The following is a 21,711-nucleotide window of genomic DNA, read 5'->3' as shown; positions in this document are numbered from 1 at the left end:
AATGTCATAAATACTGAAGGTGGAAACTGAGCATTTTGTTAGCCTCTTACTTAATAATTACAAAGAGATTTCATATTTAGGCTACCTGAATATTCTTAGCAAGGAAGAAAATATGAAATTTAAATACATTACAAATTATAATTGAGCTGAACGGTTTGTCTTCAAGATAAATGCCTAACCCTAGTGTCTTGCCCATAGGGGCCACCTACTGAATGTTTATTTATGTTCAACATTTGAATGAAGAGAGGAAGATGTAGTGGGAAATACACCACTTGAAGAGATGTGTTTAGCAGAGGCCATGCATCAGTTTCTAAAAAGTAATAACTAAGTCTATTGTATTTTGAGTCTTTTTGAAAAATAAAATGCATGCTTGTTATGTATTATAATTACAGGCTATTCAAGGCCGAAATGAGAGCCGTGACATATCAAAAGAATATACTTCAGAAACTACAGAAAGAACACCAAAGCATGATGTTCATCAGATTTGTGATAAAGATGTTCAGCAGGACCTCCATCTAGACATTGAGAAAATAACTGAGACTGGTGCAGTGAAACTCACGGGAGAATGCTCTGGGGAACAGTCCCAAGATACCAATTGTGAGACTCCAGGAGAAGACAAATCCCAGGGCTCTTCAGAATGCATTTCTGAATTGTCATTTTCTGGTGCTAATGCTTCGGTACCTATGGATATCCTGGGGAATCAGGAAAATATCCAAAATCTTCAACTGCGGGTAAAAGAGACATCAAATGAGAATTTGAGATTACTTCATGTGATAGAGGAACGTGACAGAAAAGTTGAAAATTTGCTAAATGAAATGAAAGAATTAGACTCAAAGCTCCATTTACAGGAGGTACAACTAATGACCAAAATTGAAGCATGCATAGAATTAGAAAAAATAGTTGGGGAACTTAAGAAAGAAAACTCAGATTTAAGTGAAAAATTGGAATATTTTTCTTGTGATAACCAGGAGTTACTCCAGAGAGTAGAAAGTTCTGAAGGCCTCAATTCTAACTTAGAAATGCATGCAGATAAATCATCACATGAAGATATCGAAGATAATGTAGCCAAGGTGAATGACAGCTGGAAAGAGAGATTTCTTGATGTAGAAAATGAGCTGAGTAGGATCAGATCTGAGAAAGCTAACATTGAGCATCAAGCCCTCTCCCTGGAGGCTGACTTAGAGATAGTTCAAACAGAGAAGCTATGTTTAGAAAAAGACAATGAAAATAATCAGAAGGTTATTGTCTGCCTTGAAGAAGAACTCTCAGTGGTCACAAGTGAGAGAAACCAGCTTCGTGGAGAATTAGATACTATGTCAAAAAAAACCATGGAACTGGATCAGTTGTCTGAAAAAATGAAGGAGAAAACACAAGAGCTTGAGTCTCACCGAAGTGAGTATCTCCATTGCATTCAGGTGGCAGAGGCAAAGGTGAAGGAAAAGACAGAACTCCTTCAGACTTTGTCCTCTGATGTGAGTGAGCTGTTAAAAGATAAAACTCATCTCCAGGAAAAGCTGCAGAGTTTGGAAAAGGACTCACAGGCACTGTCTTTGACAAAATGTGAGCTGGAAAACCAAATTGCACAACTGAATAAAGAGAAAGAATTGCTTGTCAAGGAATCTGAAAGCCTGCAGGCCAGACTGAATGAATCAGATTATGAAAAGCTGAACATCTCCAAGGCCTTGGAGGCCGCACTGGTGGAGAAAGGTGAGTTCGCGTTGAGGCTGAGCTCAACACAGGAGGAAGTGCATCAGCTGAGAAGAGGCATCGAGAAACTGAGAGTTCGCATTGAGGCCGATGAAAGGAAGCAGCTGCATGTCGCAGAGAAACTGAAAGAACGCGAGCGGGAGAATGATTCACTTAAGGATAAAGTTGAGAACCTTGAAAGGGAATTGCAGATGTCAGAAGAAAACCAGGAGCTAGTGATTCTTGATGCCGAGAATTCCAAAGCAGAAGTAGAGACTCTAAAAACACAAATAGAAGAGATGGCCAGAAGCCTGAAAGTTTTCGAATTAGACCTTGTCACATTAAGGTCTGAAAAAGAAAATCTGACAAAACAAATACAAGAAAAACAAGGTCAAGTGTCAGAACTAGACAAGTTACTCTCTTCAGTTAAAAGTCTATTAGAAGAAAAGGAGCAAGTGGAGATACAGATCAAAGAAGAATCTAAAACTGCAGTGGAGATGCTTCAGAATCAGTTAAAAGAGCTAAATGAGGCAGTAGCAGCCTTGTGTGGTGACCAAGAAACTATGAAGGCCACAGAACAGAGTCTAGACCCGTCAGTAGAGGAAGCACATCAGCTGAGAAATAGCATTGAAAAGCTGAGAGCCCGCCTAGAAACTGATGAAAAGAAGCAGCTCTGTGTCTTAGAACAACTGAAGGAAAGTGAGCATCATGCAGATTTACTTAAGAGTAGAGTGGAGAATCTTGAAAGAGAGCTAGAGATAGCTGGGAAAAACCAAGAGCATGCAGCTCTTGAGGCAGAGAATTCCAAAGGAGAGGTAGAGACCCTAAAAGCAAAAATAGAAGGGATGACCCAAAGTCTGAGAGATCTGGAATTAGATCTTGCTACTGTAAGGTCAGAAAAAGAAAATCTGACAAACAAATTACAAAAAGAACAAGAACGAATATCTGAATTAGAAATAATAAATTCGTCATTTGAAAATATTTTGCGAGAAAAAGAGCAAGAGAAAGTACAGATGAAAGAAAAATCAAACACTGCCATGGAGATGCTTCAAACACAATTAAAAGAGCTCCATGAGAGAGTGACAGCCCTGCATAATGACCAAGAGGCCTGTAAGGCCAAAGAGCAGAATCTTAGTAGTCAAGTAGATTGTCTTGAACTTGAGAAGGCTCAGTTGCTACAAGGTCTTGATGAGGCCAAAAATAATAATATTGTTTTGCAGTCTTCGGTGAATGGCCTCATTCAAGAAGTAGAAGATGGCAAGCAGAAACTAGAGAAGAAGGATGAAGAAATCAGTAGACTTAAAAATCAAATTCAAGACCAAGAGCAGCTCGTCTCTAAACTGTCCCAGGTGGAAGGAGAGCACCAATTTTGGAAGAAGCAAAACTTAGAACTGGGAAATCTGACAGTGGAATTGGAGCAGAAGATCCAAGTGCTACAATCCAAAAATACCTCTTTGCAGGACACATTAGAAGTGCTGCAGAGTTCTTACAAGAATCTAGAGAATGAGCTTGAATTGACAAAAATGGACAAAATATCCTTTGTTGAAAAAGTAAGTGGCTCTATCTGTTTATGTTTAAATATGTAGTCATGAGGGAGGAAACCATATTTACTTCTAGACACTGTGAATTATATTTACTTTTAGACAGTGTCTACTATGTTGGGCCAAACTTTGTAAAGGCTTTATGTTGACTGGGTCTTGAATTGCAGAAACATTGACTGGGCTCTGGCAGTAGTGACTATTCTGGCTGATTCTTTGGGACATGTTCATGGATTGGACCAGGTTTTTAATGTGGCACCTACATATGGGCAAAGCTTTGGTTTATGCACAGTTTCTTGTTCTAATTATATTTCCCTTTCTTAGAGTACATCAGAATACTGGCCTCCCCCTACCCAGTTGAGACTCACTGCTATAGAGAGTGTAACAGACATTATCTAGGATCAGAAAGGATCTGCCTGCCTTACTGTGTCTTTTTTGCCTTTGGGACAAAGCACTTTTAAAGATACTGATAGATTTATAACCAACAGAGCACTCATGGCTTCTGGGGTGCGTCTTGGGGATTTCGTGCTTTCAGTCCCTCTTCTATACCTTCTCTTTGTGCAGCCTTCTATTGTGTTAGTTGATGATTAAAGGGAAGATCTGCCATCAAGAGGCTCAATTATTAAAGAAAAATTAAGTTTTGGCCCAGTGAGCTTACTTAGTGATCTAGGAAAGTGATTTTGTCACATTTAATTTTTGCTGAACAAATATTAAAGGAAAAAAAGGAGTATCTAGAAAATGCAATTCATCTCCACCCTGTATTTTCTGAGAATTTCGGGGTTTTGTATACCTTGCAAGAGATGGCGATTGGTATAGAGATGATGAGACAAACCATACCACGCTGTTTCACTTCAAGGGGCAAATGCAAACAGTAGGTTTTTTAACTGTTTTTCACTAATCATAAGCATGTTTCTCGCAGATTAGTATGGCACTGGGGGATTAGTAGAGATCCAAGAACTGATAAACTAAGATACTGCCTGGTATGATAATCTCTGATGTTTAAGTTTGATTCAAATTAATACCTTTGTGAAAGATTTTAAGACTTAGCAACATTATCTTTCCTTGTCATTCTTTCCCTTATTGCTATTCTTCTATTAAATCTTTTCTGGGAAGAAAAGGTAAACTTACCAGTAGGTTTTGAGCATGTTGAGTTGAGTGGATTAGTAAAGGGGGCATTAGCCAGCTTCCATTTTATGATTGAAGGCTAATAAATGGCACAGATATGTTGTATCAGAGTGATTAATCTGATCAAAACACACCACCAAAAAGCAGATTCTAATGAGAGATGAAATTTCAGGTAAACACAATGACTGCAAAGGAAACTGAGCTGCAGAGGGAAATGCATGAGATGGCACAGAAAACAGCAGAGCTGCAAGAAGAACTCAGTGGAGAGAAAAATAGGCTAACTGGAGAGTTACAGTTACTGTTGGAAGAAATAAAGAGCAGCAAAGTAAGTTTTTTGTGACAAATGTTATGATGTGTTAATTTGTTGTGCGCACTCTCCTTGTTGGTTTCTGTAAGACCTTCTGTAGTTTACCTATTTTTAGCTCTTGAAAAAATAACCCTGTGCTTATGTCATAATCAGATTTGTAGTAATCTCTACCATCCAGCACTATCATGAGCCCACAAGGAGTCATGAGAAGCCTCTGAACACATGAAAATATCTGTCTCAGAGCCCAAGTACGTTTTCATAGAAGAGGACCCTTGTACCACATTAATGCACATCAGAAGTAGATCTCATGCTGCTTTCAACAAGTTTATCTGCTCTCCTAGCTTGCCACAGATTACAGGCTAGAATGTTGCTAGAAACACATTCATTGATCTGCTAAGAACTAGCAGAGTAACAGAACTAAAGTCACAGTTTTAGGCAGGGTTAATGTGGCACATCTATAGCACTTGGGCTGCCACTGCCCAATGCCATTTCCATAGCAGATATTGCTAATTCATACCCTCCCTTTCTCCTGAGTCTCCTAACACTGTGTCCTGGGTAGCTGCTACCATGCAGGGAGAGCTGGCAGATGAAATGAAACCTGTTTGTCATACCTGATTAAATTATAAACTTCCCTATAGCTGTTTAGTCCTCATGCAGCTTCATTCCTGAGTAGTAAAGAACAGCAAAATAAGATAGTCATGATTGCGACCCTGAATAATGACAGAAATTTGAAATGATATATGTAATATTCTGTATAAAGAGTTGGAGAGATTTGTTGTTTTCTTTAAATATAGTATTTATGAAAAAAGGTTTTGGCATTGAATCTCAGGAATGGACTCAGAGAATATTCTGGTCATACTGCATGGAAGGAGTTCCTCCGAATGCTATTTGTATATTGCGTCTGCTGAAATCTCTTTTGGTGTTGAGTAGCTTGGGAGTCTCCCAAGTGCGTCATTATTGTATTTCATGTGTAAGCACTACTGAGAGGAGTAGTTTGGCCTCAGGCCCATACATATGAGTGTGTTAGTTTGCATTGGCTTTATTCATTCATTTATTCATTCTGTAAATAATAAGTGCTAGTAAGTTCAGGGGATAGACTGCTGAACCATAACTATCCTGTATTTCCTGCACTGGTATAGCTTACAGTCTAGACACATATTAAATCATGAAATAGGCAACATGTAACAATCATAAGCGGATAAATACTATAAATGAAACAAATAAGATTCTTTGCTGTGGAATAATTGGGATGTGGGGATCAGGGTAGGAAACAACCTAATTTAAATAGGGTGGTCAACAGATTTAGATAGGGTGGTCAGCAGATGTCACCTGCAAGATGACGAGTCAGCTAGGCAACAAACAGGCAGAGTGGGGAGCCTTCTAGGTCTAGAGAGCAGTGTGGTCAAAGCTCTGAGACTAGAACGATCTTTGTGTTTTTTTTAGAAATTGAAAGTAAACCATTGTGGCTGGCGCCAGATGGAAAATAACATGCACAAAGATTGGAGGGGTAGGAAGGGTATGGAGTGGGTAGGAAAGATTTGGGGTGGGAATATTCACTTGGCTAGTTCAACATATAGGGAGTGTTTAGAAATTATGGGAATGGTAGAAAATGATGGAGAAGAGAAGGTGGCTTAGGGCCTAGCCTGAAGGAACTCTAGTACACAAGGTGAGATGGAGGAAGAAGAGCCAGCAAAGAAAACAGAGAGAAGGGTTGATGAGGCAAACCAGGGAGGTGTCATGTTCTGGAAATCAAGAGGAAGGAGTGTCTCAAGAGGGAGGGAGTGTCTGGGTATAGTGGCTCACGCCTGTAATCCCAGCATTTTGGGAGGCTGAGGTGGGCTAATAGCTTGAGTCCAGAAGTTCAAGACCAATCTGGGCAACGTGGCAAAACTCTGTCTATACAAAAAATACAAAAAAATTAGCCAGATGTGGTGGTGCATTCTTGGGAGGCTGAGGTGGGGGATCACCTGAGCCCTGGAGACTGAGGCTGCAGCGAGCCATGATTGTGCCACTGCACTCCAGCTTGGGCATCAGAGTGAGACCCTGTCTCAAGAAAACTAAGCCAAACTAACCAACCAAACAACAACAACAGCAACAGCAACAATCACAACAACAACAACAACAACAAAAGGAAGGAGTGGTCGGCAGCCCCAGATACTACTTAGAGGTTGATTGAGATGAGCTCAGAAGAGTGAGCCTTTAATTCACAGCATGGAGGTTGATGATGCCATGAAAAGCATTTTTAGGAAAAGCTGGGACGAATCGATTGGAGCAGGTTGAATAATTGAAGATGAGGAAGTAGACACCACACATACAGAAACATACAGAGACAGCTGCTCGGGGTCAGGCATGGAGAAGACAAATGCTTCCAGGGTTGGAATCTGGCCAGTTCTTCACAGTGAAGGGATGGGGCAAAAGATTGGAGGATATTTGGAAGGAAATTCTTACAGTGACAGAACTGGGGTCTAAGCTGGTCAAGGAAGAAAATGCAAGGCCAGAGGGGATTTGGTATGAAGATGGTAGTGGTTCTGTTGATGAGGTCAGGAATTATTGCAATGGAAGTACTTTAATAAACAAGGCTGGAAGCATTGGAAGATGTGATCCCAGAGTGGTTTATTTGAATTCAAGGTTTCAGGGTTTCTGTGGTCTCTGGATATGACCTAGCGAGGTGGTTGGGCTGCCGCAGAGGAAAGTGCCATTGGAGGTGAAGTCACAATTAAAAGTGAATACATTGCTAAGAATTATAACACTATTCTGTACAGATTTTATCTTGCCCATAAACAATTTTTTTTCCACACAGTACTCGTTATTTCCTAAAAATATTTCCAGGTTCTTAATTGTGAGGAAGTGCTATTATGATTTCATTATTATTTTTCTGTTTAGGATCAATTGAAGGAGCTCACACTGGAAAATAGTGAATTGAAGAAGAGCCTGGATTGCATGCAGAAGGACCAGGTGGAAAAGGAAGGGAAAGTGAGAGAGGAAATAGCTGAATATCAGCTACGGCTTCATGAAGCTGAAAAGAAACATCAGGCTTTGCTTTTGGACACAAACAAACAGGTGAAATGTGGGGTTTGGTTACTGGGGGAGCTGGAGAGTGTATTGATCATGGTAAGGCTTTTTTTTTTTCCCCAAAAAAGTAAATATTCTGGGTTATTACTGTGCTATATAATTTTATAAAAGGTCTCATATTAACTTCACAATCTTTCCCCAGGTCCCTCTTTTATCAGTTGATTTTTTTTTTTTTTTTTGAGATGGAGTCTCGCTCTGTTGCCTAGGCTGGAGTGCAGTGGCACAATCTCGGCTCACTGCAAACTCCGCCTCCTGGGTTCACACCATTCTCCTGCCTCAGCCTCCTGAGTAGCTGAGACTACAGGCGCCCACCTCCATGCCCGGCTAATTTTTTGTATTTTTAGTAAAGATGGGGTTTCACCGTGTTAGCCAGGATGGTCTTGATCTCCTGACCTCGTGATCCGCCCGCCTCGGCCTCCCAAAGTGCTGGGATTACAGGTGTGAGCCACAGTGCCCGGCCCAGTTGATTTTTTAAAAAGGTATTATTTCCATTTTGGAGTAGAATAATAGGAGAGTTGCAAAGTCAAAATAGTCCTTGGAAAGGCAGGGGTTTTTTGTTTGTTTTTCTTTCTTTTTTTTTTTTTTTTTGAGACTGAGTCTCGCTCTGTCGCCCAGGCTACAGTGCAGTGGCACAATCTTGGCTCACTGTAGCCTCCGCCTCCTGGGTTCAAGCAATTCTCCTGTCTTAGCCTCCTGAGTAGCTGGGATTACAGGTGCCCGCCACCACACTCAGCTAATTTCTGTATTTTTAGTAGAGACGGGGTTTCACCGTGTTGGCCAGGCTAGTCTTGAACTCCTGACCTCGTGATCTGCCCACCTTGGTCTCCCAAAGTGCTAGGATTACAGGCGTGAGCCACAGTGCCCGGCCGTTTTTTGTTTTTCTTGCAATTTTGTTTTTTTGGCTGTGCCTACTGGCTAAAGTAACGTTTTTTTTTTTTGTTGTTGTTGTTCATTTGTTTTGCTCTAGTATGAAATAGAAATCCATACATATCGAGAGAAATTGACTTCTAAAGAAGAATGTCTCAGTTCACAGAAGTTGGAGATGGACCTTTTAAAGTCTAGTAAAGAAGAGCTCAATAATTCATTGAAAGCTACTACTCAGGCTTTGGAGGAATTGAAGAAAACCAAGGTGTGTTCACTTTTCTTTGCTTTATGATTTCGAATGGTTTATACAGGTGGTAGTGATTTTAATGGTATTGCATTAAATATTTTCATTTTCATTTTATGAAAATTTTTGGTAGTCAAAAATAATGTCATTCATCAGTTCCCTGCTGAGTTATCTTAAAAAAAATCAGTGGGTGATCTACAGTCTCATAGCTTGAATAAGCTATCCGTTGCCTCATGCATCCTCTCAAACTAGAGGATGTTAAAGACTTCTTGAGATAGATTTGAAGATGCAGCCACACAGCAGATGAGGGCAGGCCTCTTAAGCTGTAGAAAACAGTCCGATGGGCAATTCCAAAGTCTTGAACGAGCTGTCTTCCAACTTCACTGTCACCATATTCACCCTCCTGTGGCTTATGGGGAGATCAAAGTGTGGCAGAGCACCTTGGTCAGGCAGACATGTGTGGATGTTTTTCTCTTCCTCTTCATGCAAGGATCATAGAGCCTTTTTTTTTTTAAGGAAGAGTGAAGGTGAACCCTAATGTCAGGATTGCTAGTCTCAAGATGGTACCACTATAATTCTACCTGGAAAAGGAGGTGTTTTGATTCCTACAGATATTTTTTGTAAGATGAATACCCACAGTGTGTAATAGTGAACCTGGGTAATAAATATCTTCCAGCAAAGGTTTTACTTAGAAGACGATTATATTTTTAAAATTTTGACATTAATTGAATATATACAAACAGAAAACTGGGTATAAATTTATTATGTTTATGGCTCTCATACAACTATCAAGGTAAAGGAAATTTATCAATTAAATACAAAGTAGTAAAATTCAAAATCACATTAATAATTAATGATGTTCTTCTGGTACAAAATGAGATGCTGGGCTTAATAATAGAAATAAGTAGCACTGTTGAAATAGAATTAAATGGGTCTTTAATTCATTTGTGATTGGAATCAGAAGTAGCGAGTTCTGAAAGGGTAAGGTTTACTGCATCGTTACTAATAAATAATTTCAAGATGAAATATACAAAGATGAGATCCAAGCTCTAACAACTACTTGCAATACGAATATGGTACTAGGTTCTTCTCCATCCCCCATCATCATTCCCTTTCCTCCTCCTGCTGCTGTTTGGTCGTTCTTAGGAAATTCATGATGCCATATCAGATGGTTTTAGAATTCTGCATTTTAAAATATATTACATAATATAATGCATATGCCATATATAATATCCCAGTGGGATCTGCTATAATATTGCATAATCAAATTCATATTTCTGCAGCAAAATGTGTGGATAGTCTCACAAGGCAGGATAAATAGAGGCTATACATACTGGGCCAGGTGTGATGACTCATGCCTAGAATCTCAGCACTTTGGGGGGCCAGGGCAGGAGGACCTCTTGAGGCCAGGAATTTGAGACGAGCCTGGGCAACATAGTGAGACCCCATCTCTAAAAGAAAAAAAAAAATGGTTGTGATAGCATGTACCTATAGTCCCAGATACGTGGGAGACTGAAGTGGGAGGATTGCTTGAGCCCACGAGGTCATGCAGTGAGCCATGATGGTGCCACTGCACTCCAGTCTAGGTGACAGAGGGAGATCTTGTCTTAAAAATAAATAAATTAATTAATTAATAAAGACTGTAAACACATTTATATCTGTTCAGGTTGGGTTTTGCCTCTAAATCATTTTCATAGCTCTTTTTTTGATTTGGGAATTATGAATAAGAATGTGAACTTGTACCACTGAGAAGTATATGAGGACACAATTCTCCCACCATTCTATTGTCTTTCTACTCAAGCCATAATACAATCTAAATTTGTATAGTGAGCTCTAATATCATTTGGCCTTCACGTGGTATAGCTAAAACAAATACCAAGGCAGGTATTGAAACTGTAACAGTGCGATTACAAATGGGAACACAATTGTCTCATTGAGAATTTTGGACCCACCAAGAATGTGTTCCTTGTCTCCCCTGCCCAGTAATCCAGTGTGATTCCCACTGGATAAATATAGACATAATGGGCACTTAGTATAGACATCTCAGGAACCATAGTTTATACTTGTGATACTAAGAAAGAGAATGACAAAACCACATTCTCAGCTGGGGAGACTTAGGAAACTGAGTAGAGAAGGTGAATGGTTTTGCGCATCTTTAGATGTTTTGTATTGAATCTAATAATTCTTAAATTTACAATATATGAATCTTATATCTCATAATTATTTTTCCATATACTTATAAAAAGAAATTCAAGTTTTTAAATGGAATTACTTTCATTTTGTAGATGGACAATCTGAAATATGTAAATCAGTTGAAGAAGGAAAATGAACGTGCCCAGGGGAAAATAAAGTTGTTGATCAAATCCTGTAAACAACTGGAAGAGGAAAAGGAGATATTGCAGAAAGAACTATCTAAACTTCAAGCTGCACAGGAGAAGCAGAAAACAGGTGGGTGTTAACTGGGGCACATCAACTAGCCAGCACTCTTTTCCAATAGTGGAATAACACATGGTGTGCGTGCTTAGGAACTATTTTTAGTGCTGTGTTCTATTACTGAGTGCTGATTTTTTACCATTAATCCATTTTCCAATTTCTGAATTTTGTGCTTATCTTGGGATCATTATAGAACTCAGAATGAAGCCTTTTTTTGTTTTGGTTTTGAGACAGGATCTTGCTGTGTCACCCAGACGGGAGTGCAGTGGTGCCATTATGGCTCATGGCGCCTCGACCTCCAAGGGATCCTCTCACCTCAGCCTCCCGAGTAGCTGGAGATATGTAGGCAGGCGCCACCACGCCCGACTAATTTTTGTATTTTTTGTAGAGACAAGGTTTTTCCATGTTGCCCAGGCTGGTCTTGAATTTCTAGGCTCAAGCAATCTGCCCACCTCGGCCTCCCAAAGTGCTGGGATTACAGGCAGGAGCCACCATGCTTGACCTGAATGAAGCCATTTTGAAATAGAATTATCGCATCTTCTGTTCTATAAAACATGCAAAAAAAACCTGGTGGTACTTTTTCCTCATGAGCCATTCTAAGAAGAGTTTTTCATGTTGATGTTCAGCTGCGTGGTTTCTTTGTCAAAAGATTGGCATCAGAGTTGGCTTTGGTAATTTATAAATAGCTGATTCTGGTTATCCTCAGTCCGTTGTATGGGTCAACTAAAGGGAACAGGTGAGGGTGGGAGGCATATTTTTAGTTGTGTGGGAAAATAGAAAAGGAAAGAAATGATAACTCTCATTGTCACTTTTATCCACTTATGCCCCTGGAGTGCCATGTGCTTACTGTGTGGATAGATGATGACAAGCATAATCTGACTGGCTTCCCTGGTCTGTAGCATGGCAGGGTGTGGGTCAACAGTCTTCCCTGTTGGAAACAGTGCTCAGGGTAGATTGGGGCTTCAGGGGATTTTTCTAATGGATTTAATAACACCCACGGCAGCTACAAGTTGACCAAGATTCCCACCTTTATAGTGTTCCCTTAAACCCTTCTTCGTCAGACCCTGCCTTGTCTTCAAATACTTTCAGAGGTTCTTTGGAATTTGCCTGATCATTTGTTAGAATCTTGTCTCCCAAAGCCATACAACAGAAGCTTCATAATCTTTACTGACTTCTGTTCATCCACTTATGGTAGACAGAATGGACTGGGGAAAATAAGGATGTAAAAAATGGATTTATTTGATTGCACATAACTGGCGTTACAAGAAAGTTTAGTGAGTTGACTGAAATACGAGTTTGAGATTTTGGTGGGTTTTATTTAAGCTGTCCCAAGGAATGTCACAGGACTAGAATACATTGATGTGATATGATACCTCCCAAACAAGAGTTGTTTGAACTATAAGAACATATACTGATATATCTCCCCTACCTCTTCAAAAAAATCAAAGAAAGAACACGTCTAAGATTATCTGCTTCACGATGCCCATTGTTAACTAGAGAAGCGTCAAGTCACACATGATGTATTGCTTTACTTTGGACAGGTACTGTTATGGATATCAAGGTCGATGAATTAACAACTGAGATCAAAGAACTGAAAGAGGCTCTTGAAGAAAAAACCAAGGAGGCAGACGAATACTTGGATAAGTACTGTTCCTTGCTTATAAGCCATGAAAAGTTAGAGAAAGCTAAAGAGATGTTAGAGACACAAGTGGCCCATCTCTGTTCACAGCAATCTAAACCAGATTCCCGAGGGTCTCCTTTGCTAGATCCAGTTGTTCCAGGACCATCTCCAATCCTTTCTGCTGCTGAAAAGAGGTTATCATCTGGCCAGAAAAAAGCTTCAGGCAAGAGGCAAAGGTCCAGTGGGATATGGGAGAATGGTAGAGGACCAACACCTTCTACTCCAGAGACCTTTTCTAAAAAAAGCAAGAAAGCAGTCATGAGTGGTATTCACCCTGCAGAAGACACAGAAGGTACTGAGTTTGAGCCAGAGGGACTTCCAGAAGTTGTAAAGAAAGGTATGCCTAATTTTAAAACAAAATTATTTGTGTTCTTTTGAAATTCCATGTAATAGTTCACATATAAAAAGACAAAAGTATTTGCTTTTTTACATTATTGTGCAATAATCTCATTGATGTTCATAAACAATAGTCTGCTTTTAAATGGATGAGGCATATATTTTCCTCTGGGATCTCATTATTTGTGTCATATTAACAAAAGAGCTGGTAGATTGGTAAAATGACTGTCTAAAATCTGTTTAGAATTTGTTATTTGAATGCTGAAAAAAATCATTAAATCAAGGACGCCCTTCAGGGTTTCCTACCCTTTGGTCATGTCTGACCTAGCTAGCAGGTGAGCTGGAGGGTCCACCCTGTGATGCTGGCCCCCTGGCTGGAGCCACTGACTACACTTTGTTTTGTTTTTTTAAACTTGGTTTTTTCCCAAGTCTGGCCCAAGGACTGGTGCCAGTCTAGGAACTGTTTGTTATTGGTTCCTGATTGAAACAATGTATTGTAATTAAGTAGGACTTTAGAAATTTTCATAGCAACTTGATATTTTTGTAACATCCAAGCACATATCATTTTTTCTATTGATTTGTTCTCATTATATTATACAAAAATATTCCACAGCAGATTGGAAATTCTTTGACCCCCTTCCGCCCCCAAATATCTAAACTGATTCTTTGCCATAGATGGTTTGAAAAGCATTGTTCTGAGTAACTCTAGCCCCAAAATAGTTATCTATCTTTCACTGGTAATTTTTATATGTAGTGTGTGAAAAACAAAAACAAATGCTGCTTTAGTTAGCCCTGAATGCAGTTCTGGAGTGTGTGTTGATACATTAACTCTTAGTATCCCTGGGATTGACTTTCTTTCCTGGGTCATCAAAAGTCATGTCACTTCCTTCTGTGGAAAGAGACAACGCGAGTGAGGGTGAAGTCACCTTTAGGAAGGTCAGTTTCTCTCCTCCCACCTACATTAGAGTGCTCACCTGAAGTAGCTGTTACCATTTTACATTTTCCCCCTTTAAACAAGCACTTGCCTTTCTTTTATATATATATTTTATTTTTCCATTGTACTCTCCTTTTTCTCCCAACCCAATTTTACAATGAGGCCTGCTGGCATTCTTTAGATCTTAGAAAAACGCAAAGTAAAACATCCATGTAGAAGATAGAAGCAGAAAAAACTTTTTCTGTGTAGTATTATTTTCCCCTTCTTTTCCCATTGTTATTTTCTATGTTTCTAATAAGAAAAAACCTGTTTGTTACTTGATTCAATTTGGTGACTCCCAGAGCAACTGTGAAGTGTAATCCATTGACCAAAGTGGCTAGGACAAAGTATTTTTTGGAGTTTACATTATTCTTGTTAAAACCACCTAATGAATATCTTTTCCATTGTAGATAGAATTGGACCTAGCAGTGCTGACAGTTAGCTTTTTTGCCCTTAGGGTTTGCTGACATCCCGACAGGAAAGACTAGCCCATATATCCTGCGGAGAACAACCATGGCAACCCGGACCAGCCCCCGCCTGGCTGCACAGAAGTTAGCGCTATCCCCACTGAGTCTCGGCAAAGAAAATCTTGCAGAGTCCTCCAAACCAACAGCTGGTGGCAGCAGATCACAAAAGGTAAACTACCGTCAACATCCATCTACTGTTTGAGATCCAGAAAATTGCAGTATTACCTGGGTGAGGATTGGACACTGCACCCCCTGATTCAGGAGCCCTTTCAAAAAGTCTGACCTTCTTGGTGTGGTGTCAGTCAGTCAGTAGTGAGCAAGTGACCGGGTGAGCATTACAGTATCAGGGTACATGATCTCATGCTTGAGTCAACAGGCCATTTATACGTAGTTTGACGGAAAATGGCATTGTTACATTAAAAACTCGGTGGATTTCTAAGAAAGTTTCAGGTGTTACTGATGAAGGATTTGAAGAGGTAATTTTCCTTTTTGCCACTGGTATTAGTTTCAAACTTTACTCTCACTTACCTGCCCCCAGCTGCGAATTTTTTATTGTTTTTATTAATCCTTTACTTTCTTTTAAAAAAGGAAGCACATATTTCAATAGATATCTAACGAAAGGAACTCTGTTTATGGATTTCTTTCTCTATTTTGATTGTTGAGGATCAAAAGGATCTTAGTGACCTCTGTGCACCCTACAATGTCCCAGAAGATGTTATGTAGAGCATAGAGAATATTTGCTTAACAGATCTTTATTCCTGTTACTATGATCCATACCAGCAGCTACCATTTAAGTATGCATAGTATATGCATTTTATTTATCTTTCTCATTTTATTGAAGTCTCACAGTAAGTGGTATTATAAAAGAGTGAAAATCGTGAGACTCATAAAGATTTAACCTCCCAGTGTGAACCCCTGCTTCCTCTCAACTCCACAGTCTTGATCTTTCTACGATACCAGTGTTTGTCAGACTGGGGACTAGGGGAATATTTTTGGAAGTTGCTGGAATAACTTCAAAGAGTTTGAACAGTCTGTGATTTTACCTTGATTGCTCACTTGTCAGAGTTTGATCAAGTATGCGATCTGATAACCTTGAACCAGAAAACAAAGCTTTGAAAGTGTAATAACCCCTATTTGTGTAATGTGATAATTCATAAGTGAGCAAACACGTTCTTAGGATTTGGGATACCAAATATGAACACATTGGTGGTTACATGTGGGCGATCTAAAGAGTACAATATATTTAGATTTCTTAATCTGAACATCACAACAACAGGTTTGCAAATTTGTTTTTGTTGATGTATAAGAGCTATAAGCATTAAGGAGTTATACTTAGTAATGAATAATATACATTATGATTATAATAAATACATTATAATAAAATTTTTATTCAAGTATGAAGAAGAATGATCTGAGATTTTCTTTCACTGAAGTGGACCCATTTGTTACTCTTATTAGAAATATTCTACCATTTTGTGCAATTTTTCCTCCCCTCCCCTACCAAATTCTCTCTCTCACTCACATTTGGATTTAACTTTTGCATGCTGCCAACAACAAAATACTGAAGTATATACTGGAGAATATATATTTAATATACTGAATGTACTGACTTTCCAATGAACATGAGAACAGCTTCTTCTTTAAGCAACTAGTGCCTCTAAACAGTGGAGCTACCAAACTTGTCCAAAGCTGTCAGCTACAAGATATCTACTGGATACTGGATACAGGAGGAGTCAGGTTTAGGGTCCTGATATGGGCCATGCCATTTTCTTAGAAGGGCGACTGGGAGCCACCCTTTCCCAAACCTCAGTAAAAAGTAACATCCATTCCTGTTCGTCTCACACTTATGGAGATCAAATGAAGTATTTGTCTGACTCTCTTAGAACAGAAAACCATGACATACAGCTGGTACTCTGTGCCTCCACTCTTTTTAGGTAACTCACTTTATTGTAATCTCTTGTTTAAATATCTGTCTTCTGATTTGCAATCCGAGTTCTGTGAAGTTACTGATTACATCTATAGTTTATGTCTAATGCAGTGTCTGACTTTCAACAAATATTCACTGAATGAATGGAACTGTGAATGTCCTGAAGTGATTGCATTAATAGATGTTTATAAAGGCATGCCAGGAAATGGTCTTATGAAATCATCACGAGTCATTTTTTTTCTTTTTTGAAGAACTGAGGGTAAAAGCAGTTTGCATGTGGCGTTCAGACTTACTATCTAGGAAAAAGAGCTTTGCACGCTAGGGGGCCTGCTCTCCTCACTGCTGTTGAATCTGCTGAGTAGGGAGTAGTAACCATGGTTTCCGTAGATTTTGTTCAGTGCATTAGCTACATGCCGTTCAGTAGGCACCAGCAGTTATGAATTGCTAAGCAATGTTGTGCACTTGCAAATGTGGAGGGGGGCCTTTTGAGAGCAGTTGTAAGAGACTTCGTGATTAGATTCAAACTCTTCAAAACCTAGCCCAGTAATTTTTAATTTAATTCAGCCTTCTCTGAGTCCCCTGTAAAATGCTTGCTGCCTCATCTGTTAAGCGTATTTCATCACTTAGTTTTAAAAATCTAGAACAAGGTATTGTTTCCCAAAGTGGTTGCTTAGAAACTCAGGGTTGTGAGTTCTCCTTTGAGGTGACTGGCTGTGTGATGAGAGACAGTTTCCTAGGTTGTTTAGCAAGACCTTTAGTGACATCTGACAAGTTCAAAGGGGAAAAAATGGGCAAAATGCACATTAGGTAAGGATCATTCTCTATTATGTCACTGGGATGGATAAGCTCAGGAACCCCTCGTTTGTTGGGAACAAGGGAGACAGCAATCGTAGACCTGATCTCCTGAACCTGGGCTTTGCGGTCAGTTCCCGGAGGACCGGCCAGTAAGCTGTAGAGCCCATCATGGATGGTGGATGTTAGTTTTGTGGGGGTCTTGCATTTTTTTCCTACTTGTGAGGGTCATTTTCACTGAACTATCTGCATATTTGCCCTCTCCCTATTGCAACTGCAGAATCATTTATAAGACAATTAGAGTATGCATGCATGCACTATTTTTTTCCCTCCTTTGTGTTATTCTAGGAGGATGTACTATCTTAATAGATTAAATACTTGGTGAATTTGACTTTTTCTGGTTAGAGACCATTCTGAAGTTAACTAACCAACAGGAGAGTCAAATCCACAGTTTAAATTCTGATCACAACTACAGTGTCTTCAGTATCAGAAATTGAGTCTAGAGGGGAGAAGCCAAAAAGAGTGGACATTAGCCATTTGATTGGGATAAAGAGTATTACAGACTCAAACTTTCTATTTCCTATGGGGTATCTGTCTCTTTTTCTCTTTTTCTCTTTTTAAATGGCAAATCTACAGATTCATTTCTTGTACATCTGGTGGGTTCCAGGGAAACCTTGTCTTTGGAATCACTATTTCTCTTTAAAAAAAAAGCAAAACTCTTTTATTTTTTTCCTTCAACTTTCCATGGATGGTAATTTTCCATTAAGTCCTGACCTTCCAAGGCTGCGTCTTTTCAGTGTCCTGGACACACTCTGAGGGAGAAGTGAACTTTCCTGGGATTTGATCTGTTGGCCGGATTTACTATGTTTCATGTAATGAAAAGTATTTAACGGACTTTTTCAAACCACATGCTTCCTATGGAAAGAATATAAATGGGAAAATACTTTTCATTCCCTTTTCTTCTTGCATCAGAAGGAGATCCCTGGAAGTCAGTTGCTGAGGGAGTGTCTGTCACGTAGTTACTTCTCAGCGTCTGTGCTGGACACAGATCCTTGTGTCCATTATGCAAGAGGCCCTTCTCCTTTCTCTTTGAAAAATCTTCCTATTTGAATCTTCCACTCTTGCCTTTAACTTTGGTTAGGTGAAGCTTTCCTGTACTTCATTTTTCTTGCTCTTTTTTCTCTTTTTTGACCCTGTATCTTTTTTCACTACTATATAAATTTCAATTTTTTGTTTGTTTGTTTTTTTAAATCTTGCTGTGTCCCCCAGGCTGGAGTGCAGTGTCACTGTTGCGGCTCACTGTAGCCTCAAACTCCTGGGCTCAAGCGATCCTCCTGCCTCAGCCTCCTGAGTAGCTGGGATTATAGATGTGAGCCACTAAGCCTGACCCAATTTCAACAAATCTTCACTCACCAGTTACCTCACCTTCTCATCTACTTAAAGTCTCAAATTTTCTGCGATATCTTTTTCTCTTAAAAGGCAGGATGTTTGAGAGGGAATTTATTCTTCTGGACTTTATTGTTAGATAGCTGTCCTTCTGCTGTAGTCCAAATTCAATATGGAAACAACCAGCCACAAAGGGAGAATGATTAAAATACCCTGAACAGGTCCTCAGTCATTTTAAAATTTTCCACCCTGTGGAGGTAGTATTACTCATTTGGGTTATGCTTGTTTTAAACAACAGGAATGGCTAGTTAGGACAACGGAGGCAGGTTTTTCACTTAGGAATTCACTGGACGTGTACCAGGTGGTCAAGCATGTTGTGGGCACTAGAGATACGTAGGTAAATAGGGCATAGTCTTTACCATTCGAGGTGCCATGGGAAGTCTGATGACTTTAGTTAGAGATTGTCCCTGATATCCTCCTGACTTGTCTGTTAGGTGGGGCCTGTTCTCAGGGAAGAGGAAATACTACAATGACATATAACTCCTAGAGAAGAAGAACTTAATGTAAAACGTAGTGACATGGTGCTTTATTTTTCATGTTGTGGAAATGTGAGTGTGATTGAACCTCTAACAGAGATGTTTGTGTTGCAGGTCAAGGTTGCTCAGCAGAGCCCAGTGGATTCAGACACCATCCTCCGAGAACCCACCACGAAATCTCTCCTGGTCAATAATCTTCCTGAGAGAAGTCCGACTGACAGCCCCAGAGAGGGCCTGAGGGTCAAGCGAGGCCGACTCGCCCCCCACCCCAAAGCTGGACTGGAGCCCAAGGGCAGTGAGAACTGTAAGGTCCAGTGAAGACACTTTGTGTGTCAGTACCCCTGGGAGGCGCCAGTCATTGAATAGATAAGGCTCTGCCTACAGGGACTTTTCTTTAGCCAGGGAGAGCTTTATCAGTGAGGAGAAAACAATTCCTTAGAAGTCTTCAATATATTGTACTATTTAGATCTCCCATGTGTAAGTATTGAAAAAGTTTGGAAGCACTGATCACCTAGTAGCATTGACATTCCTCTACTGTAATGTAAATAGTATAAAGCTATGTGTATAAAGCTTTTTGGTAATATGTTACAATTAAAATGACAAGCACTATATAACAATGTCTTTGTATGTGGATTTTACACTAAAAAAAAATGCAGAACACATTTTATACTTCCAATTAACAGCTCCTAGGAAAATGTAGACTTTTGCTTTATGATATTGTATCTGTAGTATTAGGCATGAAATAGTTTTGGATCAGGAATTTCTCAGAGCTGAGTAAAATGAAGGAAAAGCGTGTTATGTGTTTTTAAGGAAAACGTGCACACATATACATGTAGGAGTGTTTATCTTTCTCTTGCAATCTGTTTTAGATATCTTTGCTTATGTAACCTGTACATATGTGTGTGTGGGTATGTATTTATTTCCAATTAGGGCTGCAGGGTTCTTACAGGTATGCTATACCATGTGTCTGTCATTGTGCTTTTTTCTGTTTTTAGACCAATTTTTTACAGCTCTTTGGTATGCATTCTCGTATCTGGTGATGTATTAACATGTAGCCTTTGTTTTCTAATAAAATAGTCACCTTCGTTTTCTGTAAGAGTGATTCCTAAGTGTAAAGGTATTACGAATATTGGTACTATTTCTTGCTAACTACAACAGCCTCTTATACAAGTAAAAATGTTTGAACAAATGATACAGATCTTTAAACAAACGATCCTAGCATATTTAGTTGTATTAAAAGACACAATTTGGAATATGGGTCATAAGGAGTATGTGGGAATATAAGATGTCCAGCCCAGTGCCTCCTACATTCTGTGTCCCCATTAAACCACATCATCAAGGATACAGGTATGTGGTGTTTCCTAGCTTATTGATGATAACAGAGTTTTGAAAGCATGCAGGCATTATGAGCCATGTCAGATCCAAAAACATTTGAACAAGTTCTTACATCCTTGAATCAGGGTAAAAAAGTTTCCCAGGACATGCACTAGTAAAAGATCATTTGTTCCTGGCTTTCAGTCCAGATCGATGCACAAGCCTCGATAAGCACCATCATTTATATTTAAAAGTTGTCCTTTGCAAGGTGGCCTCTGTTGTTGGATAATGCTTCAATAATATTAAGCTACTTAGTATTCATCAGCTGAAAGTGATATCCTGACTTCCCTCTTGTTTCTTCAGTTGCTTGGGGTTGAGGTCTGGTGCAATATCCTCACCATAAATCATCCCAGGGCCACCATGTGCTCAAGGGCGTCATGACCCCGAGCAGACATTGTTGGGATTAAGCCATCAGCTTTATTGGCTGTCTCCAGCGACTGGAAGATTCCACTGAGTAGGCTTTGCTGGGTAGCGTCATGGGTCCTTGAAAGCATCTCTTCGTTTTTTCCTAGGTGTGCCATAGCTGCTGCTCTTGTTACTTGGATACTTGCCTTTTTTTTTTTTTTTTTTTTTTTGATACGGAGTCTTGCTCTGTCGCTAGGCTGGAGTGCAGTGGCATGATCTCGGCTCACTGCAAACTCCACCTCCCGGGTTCACGCCATTCTCCTGCCTTAGCCTCCCAGGTAGCTGGGACTACAGGCATGTGCCACCACGCCTGGCTAATTTTTTTGTATTTTTAGTAGAGATGGAGTTTCATCATGCTGGCCAGGCTGGTCTCGACCATTTTTATAATTGTAGAGAATTGTTCAAAATCTTATAAGTGGACAGCCAAGACATTATTCTTTTCCTCAAGATAACAATACTTGTTCTGCTATGAGCTGAGCTGCATATGGGATGAAAAGTAAACATGCTACTGTTCCAAATTTGAAGTACCTTATAAACCAGTTGAGTCATGAGTGAGATCCCTGCT

The 21,711-nt window shown here is 39.6% G+C and overlaps 1 protein-coding gene across 2 annotated transcripts in view; it reads left to right on the top strand.

Moving 5' to 3' along the window:
* CENPF (centromere protein F) overlaps positions 1-20,463 on the top strand; it is a 59,216-nt gene extending 38,753 nt beyond the window's left edge. For both annotated transcript variants that reach the window (XM_003893118.4, XM_021927225.2), the window contains exons 13-20: positions 393-3,236; positions 4,522-4,674; positions 7,540-7,716; positions 8,696-8,857; positions 11,122-11,284; positions 12,811-13,287; positions 14,717-14,895; positions 19,482-20,463. In XM_003893118.4, coding sequence (XP_003893167.2) covers positions 393-3,236; positions 4,522-4,674; positions 7,540-7,716; positions 8,696-8,857; positions 11,122-11,284; positions 12,811-13,287; positions 14,717-14,895; positions 19,482-19,685 — 4,359 coding nt within the window. In that variant the 3' untranslated portion in view covers positions 19,686-20,463. The remainder of the gene's footprint in view (positions 1-392; positions 3,237-4,521; positions 4,675-7,539; positions 7,717-8,695; positions 8,858-11,121; positions 11,285-12,810; positions 13,288-14,716; positions 14,896-19,481) is intronic.
* The last annotated feature ends 1,248 nt before the right edge of the window (positions 20,464-21,711 follow it).

The sequence above is a fragment of the Papio anubis genome, chromosome 1 (assembly GCF_008728515.1).
Source record: "Papio anubis isolate 15944 chromosome 1, Panubis1.0, whole genome shotgun sequence".
NCBI lineage: Eukaryota > Metazoa > Chordata > Mammalia > Primates > Cercopithecidae > Papio > Papio anubis.
The sequence above is the reverse complement of the archived record's forward strand: the minus strand, read 5'-3'. Positions and strand labels throughout refer to the sequence as shown.